Here is a 25,408-nt window from a genome sequence, read left to right on the forward strand (position 1 = left end):
TGAGCAGGATCTTACAAGAACATTTCCAAATGAATGGAAAGACACAGTGATGATGAGATTTTGCACTCATGGGGAAAAATAGTGCAAGGACATAGTGGTCATAGTGTTTAATAGACTAGCACGCAGCGTTAAATAGAATAGTTGCATAGGCTACAATACAAGCAAATAGTCTATAACAGACTCACCACTATCAGGCCTAGGCTGATTGTTTCAGTTATCCGAAAGGCTCGAAGGATGTCATTAAATGGCAATTTTGGAAAAATAACTAATAAAAGTGAGGTGAGGTGCCACCACCAAACCCCCCTGGTCAGTGCTCATGCCCCACCCCCACCCGCTAACACCGACCCTGGCAGAGGCTTATATTGGGATGTCTAACATGAGGGGTCAGCATATCTAATCTGTTGACTGATTATGGAAGGAGTCTCTTGCTTTTAGATGTTTTTCCAGGTAGGAAAGGGATAGACAAAAAAGGCTTTTAGAAAAAAGTATTTTGTCGTATTTTGAAAATACAAAAATACAGTATTTTATTTTGCTACATTTTTTGTCTGCTGTATTTTGTAGTTTATTTTGATACATTTTTACGGTGGGTATTTTGTATTTTATTTGGAAATACATTTTGATGTATTTGTGCCCATCCCTGCTTGTTGCAAACCTTCATGTCAGCACACGTAATCTGCTAAAACATCGCGCCTGGTCAAAGACTGAAAAAACGCTCCGCCTCCTTCCTTTACTAATGAGCTGGGGGGTTCCGGGGGGATCCGACAGAGCCAGTGAGCGTATCGAACAGTTTCAAAATAAAAGTCGGATCTTATTCATTTGTTTTTGAATATGTGCAGAGAATAAATGAAGGGAAACACTAACTTACATACCTGCAAACTAGTCGCTTCTCTGACTATACACTCGAGGTAGGCCTAAAACATCACATTGTTAGGCTACTTTTCCCCTGCCCTCAGTGGGTTAAATGGAAAGCTTGCTGAGGTGAGGGTAACAAGTGTTGACTACTCGCAAATTCACGTTCCCGCAGCTGGCCGTTTTTAATTGCTTTGCGAAACAAAACGAATCTGCACTGAGTGCGATTGTTGTTGCCTTGGAAAGTTAGCATTATATTTTCCATGTGTCGATGATGGTTAGACATGACGTTCTCAGGGAGCGCAGACTTTTCCCAGGCGTAGCTATTTGCAACAAAACTGAAAGTGGACCTAGCAAAAGTTTGACCTGCTCAGTGATAGGTGTTTAATTTGTTTGTTTTCTGTGTAGCATATAGATCATAATTCTTGTAATTAGCGCGCAAACAAACGAGACCTAGGCTTCTAGAATGACATAGCACACCTTGCTGAGACCCGCCCCTTAGGAATAATATGTTCATTGCAGCCTCAGTAGACATGAGAGGAGCAGAAAGACACCAACATAACAAGAGGGATAGATGTATTTCTTCACAAAAAAATATCAAACAATAATGGGTTGAAACGAGGTAAGCTACTAAACCAGACAATAGAGACCAGAAAATGGACATCCACAGTCCCTTTCTATCATTTAGGCTATTTATTTAAGGTTTATTTAGACATGGATCAATGCACATTAATAAACATTAAAAAAATTAAAATGCACCAGAATTAGCCAAAATGGCTATTTTGCATCTGTTGTCCATGGCAGGGATGGATTACTGCACGGGCCTACCGGGCCCAGGCCCATGGCCCAAGTGGTCAGGGGGCCCTGAAGCCCAAGCATTTGCATGGAATCATTGCCTCAATATCAACAAATCAGGATGTAGGCTATGAATCTGATTGAATTTAGTATTGGCCACCCCCAAAATGAACCAGAATACAGGAAATCACATCAAACAAATAAAAAATGTTCTGGGGGAGGACCCTCAAACATATGCAACAATTAGTGGGAGGCCCTTAATACATCTAGGCCCAGGGGCCCGAAAGTTCATGTTACCAGGCCAGATGTGCCTAAAAGAAACTCTACACACACATCACTGCAGACCTAGAATGACACTTTACACATAAGACGTATTATGAAAATATTACAAGCAAATGAAAACTAGAATGTAATGCCAAAGGAATTACAATAGTGGATGGAAAGCTGCTAAAGTTGGTGGGGAAATTCCTGAAAAAAAAACATTAAATCACTTAATCTTTGAGTTCATACAAACCCTCGTACCAAAAGACCTTGTGTGTCAAGGCGTTCTTGAGATATAACACTCAAGGTGTTTTTCACCTTGACATTTGACCTCCAACATCAATTCACTTCATCTTTGAATCCATACAAATACTCATACCAAATTTCAGGCATGTATGTCAAGGCATTCTTGAGATATCGCACTCAGAGTGTTCATTGACTTGACCATTGACCTTTGACCTCAAACATCAACTCACTTCATCTTTGAGTCATACAAACACTTGTACCAAATTTGAAGCACATGCGTCAAACCGTTCTGGAGATATAATGCGCAAAGCACGAGATAACAAGCGCAGCTGCCTTTAGGCCATTATGACATCACAGCCTTTGAAGTCTAAGGGGGAAAATTGAGCTTTTTAACATTTTTAATCCCCTATTTCTCAAAAAGTATAAACTTCATAAATAATCTGAAATAATAACTCTCTTGCCCCACTCCAGACCTTCAGAACGGTTATTTCAACATGTCTGTACGTTAAGCGGTTAGAGTCGCATTAATTCTTGAAAAGGTAAAAAGAAAAGGTTATAATAATAACTAGAAATGCAATTCCAAGGAATTACCAGTGCATGAAAATGCTAAAGTTGTGATGTAAAATATCATGTATAGTTAAAACAGATAATACAGAGATGGTTACTACGGTGATGCTAGGATAGACATGGCGGTTGCATAGCTTAATAAAAGTTGATAGTTTAAAAGTAGACTGTTTAAAAGCTGAATGTAGATAGTTTAAAAGTTGTTGATAGACAGTAGATAGTTTAAAAGTTGTTGATAGACAGCTAGTTTAATAGATAGTTTAATGATAGTTTAAAAGTAGACCGTTTAAAAGTTGAAGGTAAATAGTTTAAAAGTTGTTGACAGACTGGAAGTTGAATGAATGTTGATATTCAAATAGTTTAACATTTTAGTAAACATTTTCTAGCAGTTTTGCTAAACATGCTAACTATGCTACCAATGCTAACATGCTAACTATGTTAACCATGTGACTTAGTTAACCAAGCTTATCATTTTTAGTAGTTATGCTAACTATGCTAACTAGCATGCTAACTATGTTAACCATGTTACTTAGCTAACCTAGCTAATAATTTTTAGCAGTTTTGCTAAAAATGCTAACTAGCATGCTAACTATGCTAACCATGTTACTTAGCTAACTTAGCTAATCATTTTTAGCAGTTTTGCTAAAAATGCTAACTAACATGTTAACATGTTAACTATGCTAACCATGTTACTTAGCTAACTTAGCTAATCATTTTTAGCAGTTTTGCTAAAAATGCTAACTAGCATGCTAACTATGCTAACCATGTGACTTAGCTAACCTAGCTAATAATTTTTAGCAGTTTTGCTAAAAATGCTAACAAAGCTAGCAATGCTAACATGCTAACTTTGTTAACCATGCTAACTAGCTACAGTGGGTAGGAGTCATAGTTGATGAAAAGTGTTGACAGTTGATGACAAGTTAAAAGTTGTTGATAGACAGCTAGTGAATGTATATAGTTTAAAAGTTGAAAAGTTGAATGTAGATAGTTTAAAAGTTGTTGATAGACAGGTAGTTTAATAGATAGATAGTTTAATGATAGTTTAAAAGTAGACCGTTTAAAAGTTGAATGTAAAAAGTTCAGTAGTTTAATGGGTTACATTGTTTAACAGTGGATTATTGTAGTGAGGACTTTTATTTTGAAACAGTTTTGGGCAGAGGAAACAGTTGAATAGGATGTGTAGTCTTAATTGACCCAGATTGTATGCTTAAAGCCTGAGGCTGCAGGTGGCCTGAACACCTGCCATAGGATTCTAATTGCTTAACGGCCATATTATGATGTCACAATCGGCAATGTTAAGTCTATGGAGATTTTTAAAAAGTTTTTCTTTAATAGTTTAAAAAGTATGAAAAGACATAGCAACCCGATCTGTTTGAAGACCTACGTTACAAAGTTTGAATGAAGTTTCTAAGTTAAACTGTTCAAGAGAAATTGCGTGCGGAAAAAGTGGTAAGCGGAATAATAATAATAAGAAGAAGTTGCCTAGGAAGAACAGTACAGTGCATTTTCATGCACTGTAATAATAATAATAAGAAGAAGCCAGGAGATTTCAAGATGGTGGATTCCATCCACTATAATAAGCTTAACCATAATAAAATGAAGGCAGGAAAAGAAAAGAGAGAGCATGGGGCAGGAATGGTCACCTGTTACAACTGCAACACCGGTGCTTCTCATAGAAAAGGATTTGGCTTTAAAACAGATTGTCAACATTTATGTTGTTTGGTCTGTTTTTGGCTGCATACATGAAGGCCAACGTGAGCAATGTTTTTTTTCCCTGGTTTGAGGTAGTACTCAAGAAAATTTTTCAAGGATGGCATGTCTGAAAATATCTTCTCCATCATCAAGTTATTTAATTAGGCTAAACATGGCTCAAAACAGCTGGTAGCCCTGCTATTAGGACTATGTCATTTTAATATGTAAAAGTGTCAAATGCAGCCATACTTAAATTCTGCTTAGGCTACTGCACGTTTATTATAATATAATATGATAATATTCAATATTCATTATTGAATGCTTCGCAGGTTGCAGGTCATAAACAAGAACACATAGCCGACTTCTGTTCTGGTGTTGGGAGAACAAATTGAGCATCCTTGACATGGGGGCGAAATGAAATCATAATGTGATAATCCCACACTGTAGCCTAGGACACTTGGGGATCTATATACTGTAGCTTAGTACATATATGGTGATAATCCCACACTGTATAGGACACTTGGGGTTCTATAGCTTAGTACATATATGGTGATAATCCCACACTGTATAGGACACTTGGGGTTCTATAGCTTAGTACATATATGGTGATAATCCCACACTGTAGCCTAGGACACTTGGGGTTCTATAGCTTAGTACATATATGGTGATAATCCCACACTGTAGCCTAGGACACTTGGGGTTCTATAGCTTAGTACATATATGGTGATAATCCCACACTGTAGCCTAGGACACTTGGGGTTCTATATACTGTAGCTTAGTACATATATGGTGATAATCCCACACTGTAGCCTAGGACACTTGGGGTTCTATATACTGTAGCTTAGTACATATATGGTGATAATTCCACACTGTAGCCTAGGACACTTGGGGTTCTATATACTGTAGCTTAGTACATATATGGTGATAATCCCACACTGTATAGGACACTTGGGGATCTATATAGCTTAATACATATATGGCACCCTCAGAAGGTTTCATATAGAAACATGTCAGAGGGTTGAGTTATGAGAACCCTCTGGGTTCTTGAAGAACAGGGTTCTATAGATGGTTATGGTTCTGACATGCTCCTTCCAGTGTCAGGCAAATGGTATAATGTGCATTGGCCTGGAAAAAAAACATTTACAAGAAATCCTTCATCCCCTCTGCATTAGCCATTTTGAACAACACCAAATGAACACTGCACAGGCCCTGTCTTGCATGTCTGTATGAATGTCTTTTAAATGTGAGCCTTGAGCAAGGCACCTAACCCCTCACTGCTCCCTGAGCGCCGCTGTAGCAGGCAGCTCACTGCGCCGGGTAAGTGTGTTCACCTCACTGTGTGTTCACTGTGTGCTGAGTGTGTTTCACTAATTCACGGGTTGGGATAAATGCAGAGACCAAATTTCCCTCACTGGATCAATAGAGTATATATACTTATACTTATTTGTACACATTTTGTGTAGCCCTACCAGCCTGCAAGTTTCCCTTTGGGATAATAAAATTTACTGAACTGAACTGAGTGGTGCAGGGGGCAGGAAGGGTCACTATTGCTTTCCTGATCACTGAGCGGCTGCACAATTCAGATGGGGGGGGGGGGGGTAGCCAATTCTTTTTCCCGAGTGATTTATTATGCGTGTTGTTCCAGAGTGATTTATTGTGCGTGTTGTTCCAGAGTGATTTATTGTGTGTGTTGCTCCAGAGTGATTTGTTATGTGTGTTTTTCCAGAGTGATTTGTTATGCGTGAGAGTCTTGTTTTATGTTTGATTTCATTTCGCTCCATATCAAGGATGCTCAATTTATTTCCTCTGCACCAGAACACAATTAGGTCTGTTTGGTTGTTGTTGTACAAGTCGGCTTTACAAGTTGTGAAATGAGTGTGTTCCTTCAGCTCTCCTTTGCACATATTTACAAATGAAAAAGATCCGACTTTTATTTTGATGGAAAGCTGAATGGGATAAGGAGAAGAAAGGTAGACATTTATATAATATACAAAAGAATATCTTAAATAACAAACCTATTTACCCAAACACACAAGAGGAGGTTTGGTTTACAAGAATGAGAATAGGCCATACTGGTTTAAATAATAGCTTGCATGTTGTAAATAAACATCCATCTGGAAAATGTGAGCTTTGTGGAGTGAGAGGATGTAGATCATGTTCTTTTAAAATGCTTAAGATTCTCCAGACAAAGAGAAAAGCTAAAGAGGGAAGTGAACGCAGCCAAGAAAGCCTTCTCTTTAGACACCTTATTAGGTGAGCCTAGATCAGGAAACATCACTAGTGCTGTCATCGCATTTATCAAAGAAACACAATTAGCATAGGCCTATAAGATTTAGTTGGTTGTTTTGTGTTTTCCTTTTTTTTTTTTTTAAATGACATCCAATTGATTGCTCAGTCCAGTAGATGGCGGTAATACACTTTGCCTGTAAACAGCCATAAAACCTGACAGAAGAAGAAGAAGAAGATTTTTATTTTGAAACTGTTCGATATGGTCCATGCTTACTGACATAGAAGGTTTGCAGCATGTAAATATCCCTATTCTAAAAAGACTATTCTATTCATGTTTTTCCTCAACAGAGCAGACTGATGTCGCTTGGTAGGCTACTAAATGCAGTTGTGGCAGGCTGCATGATTAAATTCGTAGCCTAACAGAACGATACTGGAGGTATATGGAGTAGCCTGGGCTACATTTACATGTTTAGCCATTTGACTGACGCTTTTATTCAAGACGATTTACAGCAGTGCAAGGTACAATCAGGCTAGCCTACAATGCGACTAGGACAAGTTGGTGCAGCGACAAACAGAGTGGGCTATAACAGAACTGGAACTAGAAATCTATGACCGATTACCTCCAAAGGCTGGCTTTAAGTCGGAACACCCGCTGCGAAACACACAGGCGGGCGAGACATGGAGGTGAGAGAACCACGTTTGTTACATTCTAAGGGCCCGTCCACACGGAGACGCTTTTTAGGTTAAACGCAGAGGTTTTGCTTCGTCTTGGCCGAGCGTCCAAACGAATCCTGTAAACGCACTGCCCGAAACCGCACTTTTCTGAAACCTGGTCCCAGAGTGGAGAAATCTGAAACCGTAGCCCGTTTGAGTTCGTTTAGACAGCGAAACCGCACATCCTGCTTGCGTATCGATGATGTCATCGCCACACCTCAGCTGCCCTGGACTTGCACTTATAGTATTGCCTAACAATACTAGTTTTCACACATGACATTACCTACGATTACAGTCCATAAGATAAATATCACAACTGGTGCTGCGCAGCGCCGATAGCTTATGACTTGGTGGACTGAACACTGTTTTTTCCCGGTGTTTTTTAATGCATTCTAGCTACTGTCAGTGACGCGAGAGAACTTAAGTTATTAGAAAAGTGCGTGTAAGTTTAGGCTACATTAATTTGTGCGTAGTGCCAGTGTCATTCATTTATTTTACATGTCTTACAACATATATACATGCATTCACAGTCGAGTGAAATCAGATATAAGCATACAAAGATGCTTAGAACTAACGTTAAGCCGATGGTAGCACACTGAATGCAATTTGATTTGATGCAGGCAAATGTATTGACTGTTACTAACGAAGGTTTTATAGCAATATTATAAATGTGGCGACAGAATAGCCTAGAACTTGGGTAAGCCTTGCATTTAGTAGCCTAATTGCGGTGATAGCCAAAACTAATGTGAATCACGGACTATCCTACAACCAAAGAAAGTAAAGGTGATTAGTAGGCCTACCTGCTTTAGCCAAATAAAGACGGGACTGCACCCTTCACAAACCGTAAAATAAAGTTTATTAGTTTTACAGTTGACTACAGTTGACAGTTCACCATCAGTCCACATAAACAATTCTGGTTTCCTTGCACTAGCCATTTTGTCATAGCCTATTCTGTCTGTTTGTAAAGCACAAACTTTGGTCAATTTATGTAAAGAAACAGTGCCACCTATAGGCATGGGGTATGAAGTAACGTGTTGAGTCGTGTTGAGATGGATCCGTTTGGACGCAGATATTCTTGATGCGGTTTCAGGGAAGACGGAGGAAAAAAAGTTCGGTTTCGTAGGGTAGACTGAGTACAGTTGAGACACTTTTTGCCCACACAAAATCAAACAAAAAATAGATACTGAAAAGAAGTGATTTTCCACACAACATTCCACATGCCATTTCCTTAGCGTGTAGACTAAAATATTATAAATCAATAATACCCATAAGTAGTTTATATTTTCCACAATTAGCTCATAAACATAAGGTGCATTTTTTGTCTTGACTGTGTCTCAACTGTACCCTATAGAGTACAGTTGAGACACCCACCTGGTACAGTTGAGACACCCATCTTTAATGATGTATAGTTAACTAACCGTTAGTTGGAAAGTTTAATAAATAAAAACATAGCAATTGCAAAGTGTTTGTAGTTCGAATTCATTCATTTCATTTAAATTAGCGTTGGTTAAAAGGAATACATCATGAACAAAATGTGACACAGGAACAGATAGCGAACAGTAGCCTACAAATGGAATGTTCAAGTAGCCTAACACAATCCAATGTGTGTCTCAATTGTACCCCGCTGACCACCTCACACATTTCTCTAGATTTTGCAACGACCTTACATGACACAATGCCATAAAATATGCCAGTTTTTAGGACACAGAATAATGTTTGTAATGATACCAGTTACGTTTAACAGTAGCATAAGTGTAATGAGCTATTCATTGTCGAAGGTGCATGGTGAAGTGAAATTCTTACTTTGGAAAAAAAACATGTGCCGATATCATTGGATGGGAGATACTTTTGTCGTTCAAATTTGCCATGATCAAAGAGGGCACTAATACGCATGTGCATAGCAAAAATCACAACTTGGGGTTGCTGTGCAAGCAAGATATTTAAGGTGTCTCAACTGTACACATGTCTCAACTGTACTCAGTCTACCCTACGTGTGGACTAGCCCTAAGTGTTGGCGACTTCGGGATAGTGTCCTCTGCTGTCAAATGTGACCAATCAGAAAACAATTTAATCATGCTGGGGTTTGTTTGTAGACACAAGTTTAGACAGTTTAATCTCAAGTAGGGGTTGTTTGTAAATCATTTGTTCCGATCTAAAATGCTTCCATGTGAACACAAACGAACCCACGGACAATGGAGAAAACTGTATCCGTGATTCGGAACAAAATAGCTATGAAAGCACCCTCGGTCTGTTTGCTTTGTTCCGAAACAGACTGCGATGGCAGCTTAATAGCCTAGCCTACTAAAGCGACTTACAATGACAACAATTAACATTAAGTTATTTTACCACTACACCCCTGATTACAATAACATGGCAATTAGTATGAGACCAACAACAACGACAATAGCCATATCAGATACAGTAGCAAAAAAACACTCAGTCCATGGGCCAGACCAGATGTGGGTACCACTCAAGGTGGCAAAGGTTAGGCTACTTAACATTTTTGACAACATCCATGTCTGTAGATAACATTTTGGTATGATTACTCTTCAGTCACAGCTAAATCAGTGTTATCAGCTCTGTTAAAGTTGAAAAATTGCATTTTAGACGCTGGTGCATGTCTTAGTAGGCTATTGGTTCATGTTCAGGACATAATCAATGTAAATGTGTTTGGTAGGCTATCATTTTTAAGGGGACACTTTCTTTCAAGTCCTTTTGTGAATATGTCTGACAAGTACAGTGGACACTGGAGCTCTTCAAACCTTTAATCAAACACATTTTCCTACAATTTCCGCTTTAATCGTGTATTTTCTTTTAGTTCTGTGGCATCAAGTAACACCAGAAAGACAAAACACAAAAACTGGAATACTGACACGACTCTAAGGATTCAGGAAATGCATTCCAATCAACATTTTTATGTTCATTCACAGCTCTAAAAATGGTTCTTATAATATCTACCAAGCCTCTCCATGTCTCCACAATAATTCTAGACCGCTCCATTTTAGCAGCGATCCAGGTTTTGAGGCAGGAACGATTCTTTGCCATCACTCTGGCCTTGTCTGTTCACTTTTTTGACAGATTGAGGTCTGGACTGGACTAGAGTGGCCAGTGGCTGGGTCACTTTAAGCCACTCTGTTCTCTGTTAATAATTTCTTGCCTTGTTTGGCTGTATGTTTTGGATCATTGTGTGGTTTAATGGTCCAATGCCGCCTATTGGTTAGGTCTCTCGGCAGACTGCCTGATCTGTTCCTGTTCCTCCAGAATGTTAATGTAGCCCCTTGTTTTAGTGTTACCATTTACTTTGAGAAGGTCAACAGCTCCCACTGTTTGAAAAACGTCCCAAAATAATAATCTTCTCACCCCCTTTGTCCAGGTGTGCCCTTATAAAGGTTAAGCTGAGTTGTGCATGTTTGGAGAAGAGTGATCCATGATCAGTATCCATGATTATCAGGTGGTCCATTTTGGGATGGGGTGAAAATGTCAACCACAAAAACACCATACCCACAGTGGAGAATAGCTGTAGAAATGTGATGTACTAGTTTTGGGTGTAGCATGGTTTGTTTATTAGCCTGGTTAACTTAGACACTTAACGCTTACTGGCAGCTCTTCTTGTGAGTAGAAGCACAACACAAGTTACCCTAACATAAGTGTAATCACCACACTATTTAGATCACTGTTCATCATTACAAAAAATGTTAAGCCAGTCAAGCAAATTGCCATTTTGACCAGTTGGAAAACAAAAAGAAAACTTGGAACAAATCATACTAGGGTCATTCCATGCCAAACAAACGTATGAATCTCCCCACTCGACCTTCATAGATTTGGCTGAAAAAAAAATCAAGGTTGCTCACACACTTCTTAATAGGTATACTCCCAAATATTAACTCTCTACTCCCAACAGTTTTGTCACAAAAACATGGTTTAGCCCCCCCCCCCCTCCCCACCGCTTTTTAAGCAGCGTTTTCTGAAGAGCCATTTTCAAATTGCTATAACTAGAAAAGTGTTTAAGCTAGCTCATTCAAACTATGGATTTCCAAGAGTGTGGCTTGGGTATATCATAGTATTTGTGGTGCTTAAATTTGCTTGAAAAGTTTACTCTACGCTCTGTGGCAGCATCTTTGAAGGCCTGTGGAAAGCTTAATGTTAAAGCTAGAACCTCAATATTGAATACAGACCTTCCAATGTATGCTCTGTATATTGTGTTAAAAAACTGTCCCTATGTGGTGAACGGTATGGAAGATATTAAAGCTTGAAAATTGATGAAAACCCATTTTGTGCCATTTTTGGCATGCTAAAGCAAAAAAAAAATGAAGCGTCTACTAAGATAAAACAATTTTTTTGGAAAGATTAGATATTTGTTCTTAACATATCAAAAAATTGTGATGGTGTTCTGCCTCATTTTCTCAAAATGATTTTTTGAAAATGTGGTATTTTTGTACACACCCAGCATTCAATGGCCAAAAAACATCCATGACGCAGAGCTTAAATTGCGCAACATGCATTTGATATGTAAATATTATATATAATAATATATACCTCCATTCATTTATTTTTGTTAATTGTGGGAAGTTTGGGGCAGCCACGGCCTACTGGTTAGCGCTTCGGACTTGTAACCGGAGAGTTGCCGGTTCAAACCCCGACCAGTAGGTGGTTGAAATGCCCTTAAGCAAGGCACCTAACCCCTCACTGCTCCCCGAGTGCCGCAGTTGTAACAGGCAGCTCACTGCGTCGGGATTAGTGTTTGCTTCACCTCACTGTGTGTTTCACTAATTCAAGGATTGGGATAAATGCAGAGACCAAATTACCCGCACAGGATAATATACTTGTGGTGCAACCCAATTATACTTGTGGTGCAACCCAATTAAGCCAATTTGTGTTAATGGGTAAGCCTTTGCAACCCTCCTAGTAATTTGTGACCACTGCTTTTCAGAAAGCAGTTTTTGATTGTTTGTTTACATAAAATACACAAACCTAAAGTAGAAGTTGTTGGCACATGTGTTCATATTGCCCTTTCTTTTGTTCTTTCAGTGATTCAGTGAAGCCACCTCCTCACGTCTCGGCCTGTTGCCACCATGACCACAAGCCAGACCCAAACCCTGCAGCGGACCACAGACAACCATGCAGCAGAGGAAGCGCCCCAGTTCAAAACCCTGAAATTGACCACAGACAACCATGCAGAAAGCGGAGAGCCCCAGCCCAAAACCCTGAAGTTGACCACAGACAACCTGGCACCTAGGGCAGAGCTACAGCCCCAAACCCTGAAGTGGGGCACAGATAACCATGCAGCAGATGGAGAGCCCCAGCCCCAAGCCCTCCTCCAATGGACAAGCCAGTGCCAGAAGCAGCCAGCGGAGAGCTCCAGCCCCAAGCGCAGCCGCCAGCCCCCAGCCCGGGCCCCAGTAGCGCCACCTGCTGCGCTGGAGGATCGATGGCGTGGTGCCACAGAGGAAGATGTGCAGCCTCCCCTGTTGCCGTTTCGCCCCAAGAGGACCCCTGGAGTTCAGCTGGACCGTCAGGGGGAATACAAACCCTCTGACGTCTTCCGGCTGTTCTTCAGTAAGGAGGTGATGCGCACCCTGTGCAGCAACACCAACCTATATGCTGCGCAGAGGACTGCGGCGGGCATGAAGAGGCAGTGGACAGACGTAGAGGCTGAGGAGATGCTCCAGTTTATCAGCATCATCATCTATCTCGGCCTGATGAAGCCCGCAGCTGCACGGGACTTGTGGAGGAAGGACCGCCTGCACACCTACCCATTTCCTGCCACTGTGATGCCCGGCTACCGCTTCGAGGCCATCATGGCGTACCTACACATGAGTGACCCGGCAGCAGATAAGGTGAACGACCAGCTCCGAGGCACTCCCATGCACGATGGCCTCTGCCGCCTCAAGCCACTGCAGGAGCAGATTCTGACCGCCTGCCGAGCCTACTACCACCCTCACCAGAACCTGGCAGTAGACGAACGCATGGTGGCCACCAAGGCGAAGATCGGGATGAAGCAGTACATGAAGGACAAGCCCACGAAGTGGGGCTACAAGCTCTTCGTCTTGGCCGACAGCTCCAACGGCTACACCTGCGAGTTCAGCATCTACGAGGGGAAAGCCAGAACACCGTCGGGAAACGGCCTGAGCTTTGATGCGGTTGTCGACCTGCTCCATGTGCCCTATCTGGGCACGGGGTATCACGTGTACGTAGACAACTTCTACACCAGCTCGAAGCTCTTCTGTCACCTACACAGCATGGGTTTCAGGGCCTGTGGAACCATACGTGAGAACAGGGTCGGCTTTCCAAAGACTGACATCAATGCCCTGCCAAAGAACGCGCAGCGCGGAGACATGCGGTGGATCAGAGACGGCTCGTTGCTGTTTGTGAAGTGGAGAGACTCCAGAGATGTCACGCTCTGCTCCACGATTCACAGAGCCTACAGCGGGGATTCAATGTCGCGGCGGACCCGAGACCCTGAAACTGGCACCTGGTCCTCTAAACACATCTCTGTCCCAGAGCCTGTGATGGCGTACAACAAGTACATGGGGGGAGTGGACTTGTCCGACGCTCTTATAAAGTACTACTCGGTCACACGGAAGACCAGCCGTTGGTACGTGAAGCTCTTTCTGCACTTCATCGACATCGCAGTGGTGAACAGTTTCATCATCCATAAGGAGATGGCCCTGGCGAGGCAGAAGAAGCCGCTCACCCAGAAGCGGTTTAGGGAGCTGCTGTGCATTGAGCTGGCCGACTGTAGGCAGCTGCCGGCGTGCCCATCTGCAGAGACCACCAGCGAGGCATCGCCAGCTGCATCTGCAGGCGCCACAAGTGGGGCAGTCTCCTCATCTCCTCCGCAGGGTCTGGACCAAGGACCGCAGGGGTGCTTCCCGGTTCCAGTGTGCAAGGTGTCCACTAACCCGTCCCTGAAGGCCTCACAAGGGAGGAGGAAATGTGTGCACTGCAAGATGAATACCATCTACATGTGCAGATCTTGCAATGTGCCACTTTGCATTATTGTGGACAGAATTTGCTTCACAGAGTGGCATGATAAGAAGAGCACACAATGAAGCATGCAGATATGTTAATAGTTGTAATAGTTTTGTATGGATTTGTAAATACAGTTTCTGGTTTTTCTGAGTTTGTGCTGTTACTTTCCTGCCTCCTGAAATCCAACTCCTAGTCCATGCTGCAGGAGGTGGTGATAGAACATTGCTTTTAGAATGTTCTAGAATGCAATTGTTCTGGCACGAATGGGGCTCTGGAATGGACTCTTTTGCAGTACTCTGAAGACCCTGAAGTCCAGTAACAGACATTGGAGAGGTTGTTAGCATGGTTTTGGATAGGCAATGAGCTTCCGTGTTGGTTTACCTGGATACAATGGTAATATTAGTCTGGGATGGGGTAACATTCGTTAGTTTTGTGATCCATTGCACCCCGACAAACTAGGCTTACACACTTGAGGCGAATATGCTGTACGTCTTAGTCCATTTGTCTACCTCAATCATTGTGCTTTATACCCGATATAATATGTGTCGGGGTGTAAGTCAAAACCGTTCCAAATGAATTTGGGATCTTAATCTGTACAGTGACATGACAATATGTAGAACGTTGAAAGTGGTATCCTGTTCGACAGGATAATATGTAGCATGTTGAAGGTGGTATCGTGTTTGCCCCAAAGTGCATTAACTGCTACAGCGACAGGATAATATGTAGCATGTTGAAGGTGGTATCGTGTTTGCCCCCAAAGTGCATTAACTGCTACAGCGACAGGATAATATGTAGCATGTTGAAGGTGGTATCCTGTTCGACATGATAATATGTAGCATGTTGAAGGTGGTATCCTGTTCGCCCCAAAGTGCAGCAACTTGTGCGCCCTGAGCGCTGTGACTTGTTAGAGGCCAGATGTGCTGCTATGATGAGCCCCCAGAACAAGTGGATTTCCTATCATAGCTGCTATGATGAGCCCCAAGAACAAGTGGATTTCCTATCATAGCTGCTATGATGAGCCCCAAGAACAAGTGGATTTCCTATCATAGCTGCTATCAATCTCTTTGTCAATGTGTATTGACCAAATTAAGAAAACTATTCCCATGTTTTCTGCTAACTGATCAAGTATACTTTTAATCAAATGTACTCTGTTTTAACTTTTTACTAATGTACCTTCCTGTTTTTAAAACGTTAAAACATTATTTTATGAAGCACATTGAATTGCCTATAAATAAGTAACTGGATTTAGAATGGGATGTCATTGAAGTCCCTGTGTGGCACGTGTCCCAATATTTTTGGTATTTTGATTACGTTCAGTCTGGTTTTAGGGCAAATCACAGCACTGAAACAGCTCTCATTAAAGTTTCCAATGACGTACGCCTCAACACAGATTCAGGTAAAGCATCAGTCCTAGTGCTATTGGACCTTAGTGCAGCATTTGACACTGTTGATCACAATATTTTACTACACAGACTAGAACACTGGGTTGGATTAACAGGCATAGTTATCAGCTGGCTAAAATCATATCTACAAGAAAGGAGCTTCTTTGTTGCCATCGGAAACTGTACCTTAACACCAACGTCCTTGACCTGTGGTGTTCCCCAGGGGTCGATCTTGGGGGCACTATTATTCAACCTCTATATGCTCCCACTTGGACAAATCATCCAAAATAATTTGATTTCATATCATAGCTATGCAGATGACACACAAATTTACTTAGTTCTGTCACCAAACGACTATGGTCCTCTTGAATCTATGTGTCAGTGTATAGAACAAACCAACACCTGGATGTCTCAAAATGTTCTTCAGCTGAGCAAAGAAAAAACTGAAGTAATTATATTTGGTAAAAAGGAGGAAAGACTTAGGGTTGCCACTCTCTGACACAAAAGGGTTGAAGGCAAAGGATACTGTTAAAAATCTTGGTGTATTAATTGACAGTGATCTAAATTCAACAGCCACATGAAAGTGATAACTAAATCAGCTTTTTACTGTACCACCTCAAAAATATTGCCAAACTCAGAGGGCTGATGTCAAAACATGACTTAAAAAAACTCATTCATGCATTTATCTCCAGCAGGGTTTATTATTGCAATGGACTGTTCACAGGCCTTCCTAAAAAGACGATTAAACAGCTTCAGGTGATACAACATGCAGCAGCTAGGATTCTAACAAAAACTGACCACATTACTCCAATTCTTAAGTCCTTGCACTGGCTTCCAGTCACAGAATTAACTTTAAAGCACTATTGCTTGTTAATAAATCAATAAATGGAGCAGGACCTACAGTAAATGCCTGTCAGACATGCTTCAGCAGTACATACCTTCTCGTCCAGGTGAAAAACCTGTTAGTAAAACCTACTGGTGAAGCAGCTTTTAGCTGCTATGCGGCTCAGCTCTGGAACCAACTTTCGGAAAAAAGGCCCCAACTGTAGCCAGTTTTAAATCTAGACTTAAGACCAAACTGTTCTCAGATGCTTTCTGCTAGCTGCGCCGAGTTACAAATTCTGAATCTGCCTTGATAATTATTCTACCTCGTCTTTTATTACTTTTTTACTACTTTTGCCTTTGTTTTTGTTTTTGCTTACTAATTATTCTTCATTTTTAAATGATTTTACCTCGTGTTTTATGTTTTCTTTTTATTATCTTTACCTTTTAACTATTCTTTGACTATATTGCCCTTCTATGCTTTTATTTGTTATTGTTTAGTTTTGTTTATGTAAAGCACATTGAATGACCTCTGTGTATGGAATGCGCTATATAAATAAACTTGACTTGACGATAAACAGAGATGTTTTTTCTACCATGGTGTCAGTCATAGCTTGTAAGTTATATTTTAGATTGCTACAGCACTATTGAGACAAATCGTACTGTAAATAAAAAATCATAAAGTGTTCATGTAGGCTGCTAAGCTATCAATCTTGGTTGTCTTGTTAAGGTCATATGGGACAAATCTGACAAAATCCAGGAAAATAGTTGCTGCACCATCTCAGATTTTGCTCAGAGTTTGTCTACTTAATATTTAGTCCCAAAACTAAGATCTGTAAAATATTTTTGTTACATTCCAATGTTTTCATACATTTTTCACCCTTGATTTTGTATAATTTTTACACACTCAGAAATGCCTTATCTTGGAGGCCATGTTTGGGCATTATTCCTAGCCAGCCCATACTCTGTAGAGTGGAAGACAGACAAAGTTTGGGCTGCTTATGAATAATAATGTTCATTATATTAATAATGCCCAAACATGGCTTACCTACTGCATACCTAGAGATTGGCATGGTTTTATTTCAGTTAGCCTATTAGTTCATGTGATTTGCATTAAACAAAATGAGGAAAAATCCAACCTTTAAGGACACCAATTTTCTTTGAGCTCAATGCAAATCAAGCCAGCTAATAGGCTAACTAAAATAAAACCATGCCAATATCTAGGTATGGTGAAGGGTATGTGATGATGTGGGGCTATTTTAATTCCAAAGGCCAAGGGAACTTTATCAGGATGCATAGTATCCTGGATCCATGAAATAACCGGCTGTTGAGTTTCCCTTGGAGAGTGTTGGGGTATCTGTTGACTTTTCCTTGGAGAGTGTTGGCATATCTGGTGAGTTTCCCTTGGAGAGTGTTAGGGTATCTGGCAAGTTTCATGAAGGATTGTACTCGTCTTTGCAAAATATGCCAATATTATTATCAGCCATTAGGGGGTGCCATTTCCCAAGTTATCTTTGGGGCCCCTAAACATTTGCTTTTCCTGCCAGCTCGTCCCTGTATATGCCACTGCACTGTGCATATATATTTAAGACCCGAGCACCGGACGTGCAGGCTGTGCATATAGATATTAAGGGCCCGAGCGCCGAAGGTGGCTGTCCATGTATATTTTGTGCTTTTTGAGGTAAAATGTAGCTCAACTGCACCCGCATCAGGTCTAGTTTGGGTTGTTAAATTAAAAAAAAAAAAAAAAAATGAATAGGTTGAAAAATGAAATACATTTTGTGATTACTATACAATGCATGCGATTAATTGTGATTCAAATTTGTAATCCCTTGACAGGGCACACAGATATACACACACACACACACACACACACACACACCGATTTAGAATGGGATGTCATTAAAGTCCCTGCGTGAAGATAGGGGTGAAGATAGGTCGCTCGAGCACTCACGGAAAATATTGAGCACCCACGTGTGCCAGCTTACAGTCTCGGCTAAATTTACATTAATTTAAAATCAAACATCGCAGTTGATGTTAAATTCAGCTATCATTTAACCCGCCATGGGCAATGCTAAAGGCACTGTTACAAACAGTGCAACGTGCAAGAGTACAAGCCTGTCATTATTTTTTACTCTTATGATTATGAGACAAGGGTACACTTTGAAATAGGTCTTACATTTTCCTTTTTGGGGGGCACTGACTCTGCCATGACGCTCCTGTTCCTAGATACACTGAACTGATTAGGTTCGGGAGAAAAGAGATAAAAAGCCCGCCTATACACTGAAAAGTGATTGGCCTGTTTCGCTAAATAAACCAATCAGGATGCTCTCTGTCTTGGATGCGCTCAGGCACACACGCACCACCCCTCTCTCTCCCCCCCTGTCGTGTGCACGCTACACTCAGATGCAGACGCGATTTCAAGTCTCGGTCTGGCGTGTGAGATCTTGATCTAGATTCCTGGAGATTTTATCTAATTTGCGGGCGTCAGGGAGGCGCTATATGCGGGAGACTCCTGGAACTTCCGGGAGACTTGGGACGTGGTCTCTGTTGGGGTGCAGATAGACAATCTTTACTCAATATTTATAAAGCTTTGATAAGGTAAAATATTGATTATGGCTGCATAGTCTATGGATCTGCCTGTAAAATGTCCCTTATGAAACTTGAGAGAGTACACTCAAGGGCCTTGAGAATAGCCCTGGGTGCCATTAAGACAACTCCCATCAGTGCCCTGCAAGTGGAGGCAGAGGAAACTCCTATTCAGCTGCGTTTTGAAAAATTGGCACTGACCTACTGGGTCAGACTACAGTGTTGCACTGACAGCCCAGCCATGTCAGTGCTCAAAGAGTGTTGGGAATATTATAAAGAAGGAAAGGGATTTGGGTGGTCCATTGAAGAGGCTGCAAGCGTGTTTGGTTTAAAAAGCCTTAAGTTTAACTCTGCATTGGCCATGAGTAATGTACCCCCATGGATCCTTCCTGCCCCAGATGTTAACACAGAGCTACTGAAAGTGAAGGAAGACCACCCTAATGATATTGGATTTGCAATACATTGTAAAACGTATTTGAATTCTGCATTTTATGGGTACCTACAGATATTTACAGATGGCTCAAAAAACCCTCAAACTGGCCAGTGTAGTGTTGGAATCTATATGATTCCAAAGGACGTATGGATACCGACTGAATAACTTCTTATCCATATATTCAGTAGAACTAACTGCTATAATTACTGCATTGAGATGGATTGAAGAAGTCAAGCCTTTTAAATCAGTCATCTGCACAGATTCACTCTCAGTATTGCAAAGCTTTATCTCTGGAAATGCAGTAAGAGATGGGCAGCTTTTGGCTCAACTCAGTAATCTGGGGCTCATTGTCCAATTTTGCTGGGTGCCAGCTCATAAGGGCCTCAAGGGTAACGAAACCGCAGATAAAGCTGCCAAGGACGCATTAGGCCACCAATGTATCTCAACCATGTTCCACTAGGAAAAGGGGAAGTGAAATCTCATATTAAGACAGAAATCATGAACAGGTGGCAGGATGAATGGGAGTCAGACCCAAAGGGCAGGAAATACTTTAATATGCAACAGCAGGTTGGGGGGAGAAGAATTACATCAGTGGGGCTTGGAAGAAGGGAGGAAGTTGTATACACAAGGCTGAGATTAGGGCACGCTGGCATCAATGCCACATTACATGTGTTGGGCAAAACTGATGGGCTTTGCACTGAATGCCAAGTCAAAGAAGATGTAGAGCACATCCTTTTTCACTGCAGGAAATACACTGACCACAGGTCACACTGGAGAGAACAGGGAGGAGATGATGATATCCAAAACATATTGAAGGAAGAGGGAATGCAGGGCAATAGAATTAAAGGTCTTATGAGGTACTTAAAAAATGCAGAATTGATGAGCAGAATATAGGCTGTCTCACATTTCTTTCTTTCTTTCTTTATTTATATATTTTTTATTTTCTATTTTTTTCTGCCACGACTTGACCTGATCACATCACACACTCCTGTGCAGTAGGTGGCGATATACAATCCTATATTGTGAACCGCCATTAGCCAAAAGAAGAAGAAGAAGAAGACTTGGGACGTCTGACATAGCCTAGGTGGTCGCAACTCGCAAAAGTAAAGCAGATAGAAAGAACTCACGCAAATCTAGCCTACAACACGCAGACAGCTTCATGCGCAGGGGAGAGAGAGCGCGCGCACTGTGCTTTATGATTGTTGGCTTCTGATGGTATCTTGCTAATTCACTGAAGAAAGACTTATGATTATGGATAGAAAGAACATTATGAAAAGGAAAGGAGTAAGGCAATGAGGAGCAATGCTATAGTGGAATACTCATGTTGCTGTATCAGCAGATGAGAAGGACTTGAGAGTGCCACTGACAACGTGACTGCCTCATAGGCTCACAGGTTGGTGAAGGAGAAAGCTACATCTAGCTGAGCCCAGTGACTATGCTTTTGTGAGAATGCACACCATTCATAGGCCTAAGAATATCCCTGGCAGGCCTTTACAAAAAATATGATACCATACACGCCTTTTACACCAGTGTAGGATATGGCAAAGTTTGAGAACCACTACCTCCACTTACTGTCGGCTAATGCGCGCTTCTGGATGGATAGGCTAGCCTATATCTCGTTATATAATTTCTGTTTATAAAAACAAAGCAAAGTGTTTTTCATTTTAGTTTGGGTTAACGCAATTAACCTTCTGAGTTACATAAACTGTTCAGGAGTCAAACGACGGATCATGCGTGATTTAGCCGTAGTGTAGGTGACTGAAAGTGCACACAAATTGTGAATTCACCCTTCGCTAAGCCACACCCGAAAACCGCCACAGGCCAATCGTGGCTTAGCAACCCGTCACTAGGCACGGGAGGTCTGTCAAGCTTTTCGAGTTTTGCCATGTTAACCTGTGGAGACTGAAGGCCTGTGGGTCATGAAGGGCACTTATTTGGATGTGTGGTGCCCTAACCGACGTAAAGACACAGTGAAATAACATGTTACACTATAGAAACATGATATAATTAGGAACACATATTGTTCTAACTATAAAAAGTTGCATGATATTTCCATAACCGCGAGATACACGCTTCACGATAACGGCAAGAAGTTGTTAACAGACGTTCACCAAGATGTATAGCCCATCAGCAATCTATTTAAAATAACACCTATTTGAAGTACCATTCATGATATGTTGTCAAATATTGAAGTTGTGGCAAGTACATAGCTTAAATGGTATGCTTCTTTTGTCCCCCATGCCTGTTCCATTCATTCTGGCCAGGAGAGTCGAATGAAACAAAACGCACATTTGACTTCTGCTTAAATAACTCATGAACGGTTTTGTTCAGAGATGAAATTCCAACTGTATTTGACAGAGGACAGATGTAGGTTGCTAGTGACAAAATATTAGCTTTCAGTGTGGTACGATGTCTTTGTAAATGACATTTCATTGAAAAGTCCCGGTTCTCCCCTATGTAATAGACGTGCAGGGTGCTAAAGCTTGTCAGGCATAGCAACAGTAACTAAAGAGGGCGGGACTTAGCGAAGGGTGAATTTGCTTAACAGCATTTAAGAAATGTCCTCGGGGGTGACGCCCATGGACTCCCGCAAACTGTATTGGCGTTTTGTGTGTCAGGCCGCTGTTGATTTCCTAAAGTGTTGAAGTGCATAGCCCTACATTACTTCTCAAAAACCGTATGGCAACAATACACATGGGCGTTGGTACGGGCATTTAATTGTTTGAGCACCCACCGACGGAAACATAAATCGGCCCCTATGCACACACACACACACACACACACACACACACACACCATAGCTGTCAACATTGAGCATTGAAAATAAGGGAGATTTCCCGGGTTTCTCACGCAGAATACGGGAAAATGTCAACATTCGTCCCCCAACGTTGGAAGGGTTGCAGAATTAGTCCGTTTCGCAATTGCAAGCTTGTGCATTGGTCAGCTAATAATGTAGCCAACAAAGTACTTTATTTACACCTAACAACAGCCTATAATAATTTGGTCAACTATACAGCCCTAACAAGGCTAAAGTTCTGTAATCGATGTCCTGTGTGCTGTCATTCTCTCTCCTGCGCAAACAATTGTGTGCGTTCCAAGTAGCCTAGTGTGGTAGGGCAAGAGGGTAGCAACAGGACAACAGCACAGACTGACAGGGCCAATGGTCGAGCTAATGTTATGAGATTGTTAAAATACGGGATATTTTACGGGAAAATATTAAAACGGGAAGACAGCGGGAAAAATGTTAAAATACGTGAGAAACCCGGAAGGGTTGACAGCTATGACACACACACATGCACGCACACACACACACACAGACACACACATGCGCGCGCACACACACACACACACACACACACACACACACACACACACATGCGCACACACACACATGCGCGCACACACACACACACACAAACATGCGCACACACACATGCACGCACACACACACACACAGACACACACATGCGCGCGCACACACACACACACACACACACATGCGCGCACACACGCACACATGCGCGCACACACACACACACACATGCGCGCACACACACACACACACACACACAAACATGCGCACACACACACACACACACACATGCGCACACACACACACACACACACACACCTGCGCACACACACACACACACACAACACACACACATGCGCACACACACACACACACACATGCGCACACACACACACAAACACACACAAAGCAGAAGAGATAGAAAGAGGCTGATGAGAGCAAGAAGAGGGAGAGAGGGAGGGTCTCTTGCTGTGGAACTAGAGAGGGAGGGTCTCACACACATACACACACACACACACACACAGGGTCTCTTGCTGTGGAACTAGAGAGTACAAAGAGCTCGTCTGTGCTCAACAGAACACTGTGTCTTATATGAGATCAAGTGTGTGTCTGTGTGTGTGTGTGTCTGTGTGTGTGTGTGTGTGTCTGTGTGTGTGTGTCTCTGTGTGTGTGTGTGTGTGTGTGTGTGTGAAGAGTCTGTAGATTTCCTCTACTCAATGGTGCCCCTTAGTGGTCATACTGTGTCACTGGACAGGGTGATTGCTGGACAGGGTAATTGCTGGACAGGGTGATTGCTGGACAGGTACTGTGTTACTGGACAGGATGATTGCTTCATCAGATGTGAACACACTTTCTAGAGTATGCTCTGCAGTACAGTCCTACGGTCATACACATCGGCGTCTCCATGGATACATCAGCGTCTCCATGGATACATCTCTGTACAGTGCAAATAGTGCTCCACAGTACTGCAGAGCTCATACACATGCACAGTTACAGTAGAGTAGGCTATATAATAACATATAGGCTATATAATAACATATAGGCTATAATCCAGTTACAGTAGAGTAGGCTATATAATAACATATAGGCTATAATCCAGTTACAGTAGAGTAGGCTATATAATAACATATAGGCTATAATCCAGTTACAGTAGAGTAGGCTATATAATAACATATAGGCTATATAATAACATATAGGCTATAATCCAGTTACAGTAGAGTAGGCTATATAATAACATATAGGCTATATAATAACATATAGGCTATAATCCAGTTACAGTAGAGTAGGCTATTGTCGTGGAAATCATCCACTTCCCAAAACCTCCAATCCAACTAGCACTCTGATGTCAAAGACCCGAAGGAGAACACCAAGACGAGAGAAGCTGAAGACTGTTGATCCTTTATTCACCGTATTGCAGTGGTAGTACAATCCAAACAGCGTCAGGACTGGACCGTCAGGCAATAGAGTGATGAGTGGCAGCTGTCACCCCGATGAGATCTGATCTGAATGTGCCTGAGCTCTTTCTTTTATGCTCTCGGGGGCCTGAGAGGCGTTCCTATCCCCAGGAACGTCACCAGGCCCCTTTTAGCCAATCAGAACGTTTTGGGACTTGAGATATTGGTGGAAACTCCCTCTCATATAAACATTAAAAAATGTGTGTTGCTAGGCAGAATACATGTGTCCAGGTTCTATGTGTAATCTGTTGCCAGGCAGGGTACGTTTTGATTTGGTTCTATGTGTCACTTCAACTTTGGTTTCACTTCCTCTCTCTGGAAGTCCCTGCCTCTCCTCTTCTGCTAGCCCCTTCTATTTATGCCCTTCTGGTAAGCACCTTTCTCTCCCAGGCCCTGTCTTGTTTACTTCCACTCTTAGCCTTTGACCGTCCAGTCTCATGACTTCCAGTAAATGTTGCATAACAGCTGCACAAACAATGTTCTCATAGTAAATGGAAGGTCTCCTTAATAAACCAGTACACACACAAGTATTATTATTATCATGTCTAGATAAAATCACCACACTATATAATAACATATAGGCTATAATCCGTTGTCACTGTATGGCTGTCAAATGAACAAATGTACGTCTCAAAAGGCAGCATGGCCATCATCACGTGATGATGTATCCAACCAATCAGGGAAGAGAACATGGGCATGATATGAGCACAACCAATGAGGGAAGAGAACATGGGCATGTACGTGATCCCTTCAGATGGTTCCGCAACACACTGCTGACACAACGTCCACATTCGTCCCGTACGGCTGCGGAGCAAAACTGCTCCAGAGATGCTAATACGCAACACACTACTGGCGCAACAGAGATGCTAATACGCAACACACTACTGGCACAACAGAGATGCTAATACGCAACACACTACTGGCACAACAGAGATGCTAATACGCAACACTCTACTGGCACAACAGAGATGCTAATACGCAACACACTACTGGCACAACAGAGATGCTAATACGCAACACACTACTGGCACAACAGAGATGCTAATACGCAACACTCTACTGGCACAACAGAGATGCTAATACACAACACTCT

General features: G+C 41.9%; 1 protein-coding gene across 5 annotated transcripts; it reads left to right on the forward strand.

Annotated features, from left to right (window-relative positions):
* The first annotated feature begins 6,879 nt into the window (after positions 1-6,879).
* On the forward strand, positions 6,880-15,715 carry LOC121700637 (piggyBac transposable element-derived protein 4-like). Of its 5 annotated transcripts, none has more exons than XR_006027265.1 (3): positions 6,880-7,320; positions 12,379-15,127; positions 15,169-15,715. XR_006027265.1 is itself a non-coding variant. In XM_042083742.1 (2 exons), the coding sequence occupies exon 2, from the start codon at positions 12,423-12,425 to the stop codon at positions 14,400-14,402; it is 1,980 nt and encodes a 659-aa protein (XP_041939676.1). In that variant the 5' UTR covers positions 6,880-7,320; positions 12,379-12,422; the 3' UTR covers positions 14,403-15,715. The 5 variants fall into 5 exon arrangements, 3 of the variants coding, with proteins under 3 accessions (XP_041939676.1, XP_041939678.1, XP_041939677.1); XR_006027266.1 differs by having other exon boundaries at positions 12,379-15,058; XM_042083742.1 differs by having other exon boundaries at positions 12,379-15,715.
* Positions 15,716-25,408: the final 9,693 nt, after the last annotated feature.

Source organism: Alosa sapidissima, chromosome 24, assembly GCF_018492685.1.
Source record: "Alosa sapidissima isolate fAloSap1 chromosome 24, fAloSap1.pri, whole genome shotgun sequence".
Classification (NCBI taxonomy): domain Eukaryota; kingdom Metazoa; phylum Chordata; class Actinopteri; order Clupeiformes; family Clupeidae; genus Alosa; species Alosa sapidissima.

Coding starts and splice junctions, on each gene's coding strand:
- LOC121700637 (XM_042083742.1), top strand. CDS start 12,423: ATGACCACAAGCCAGACCCAAACCCTGCAGCGGACCACAGACAACCAT.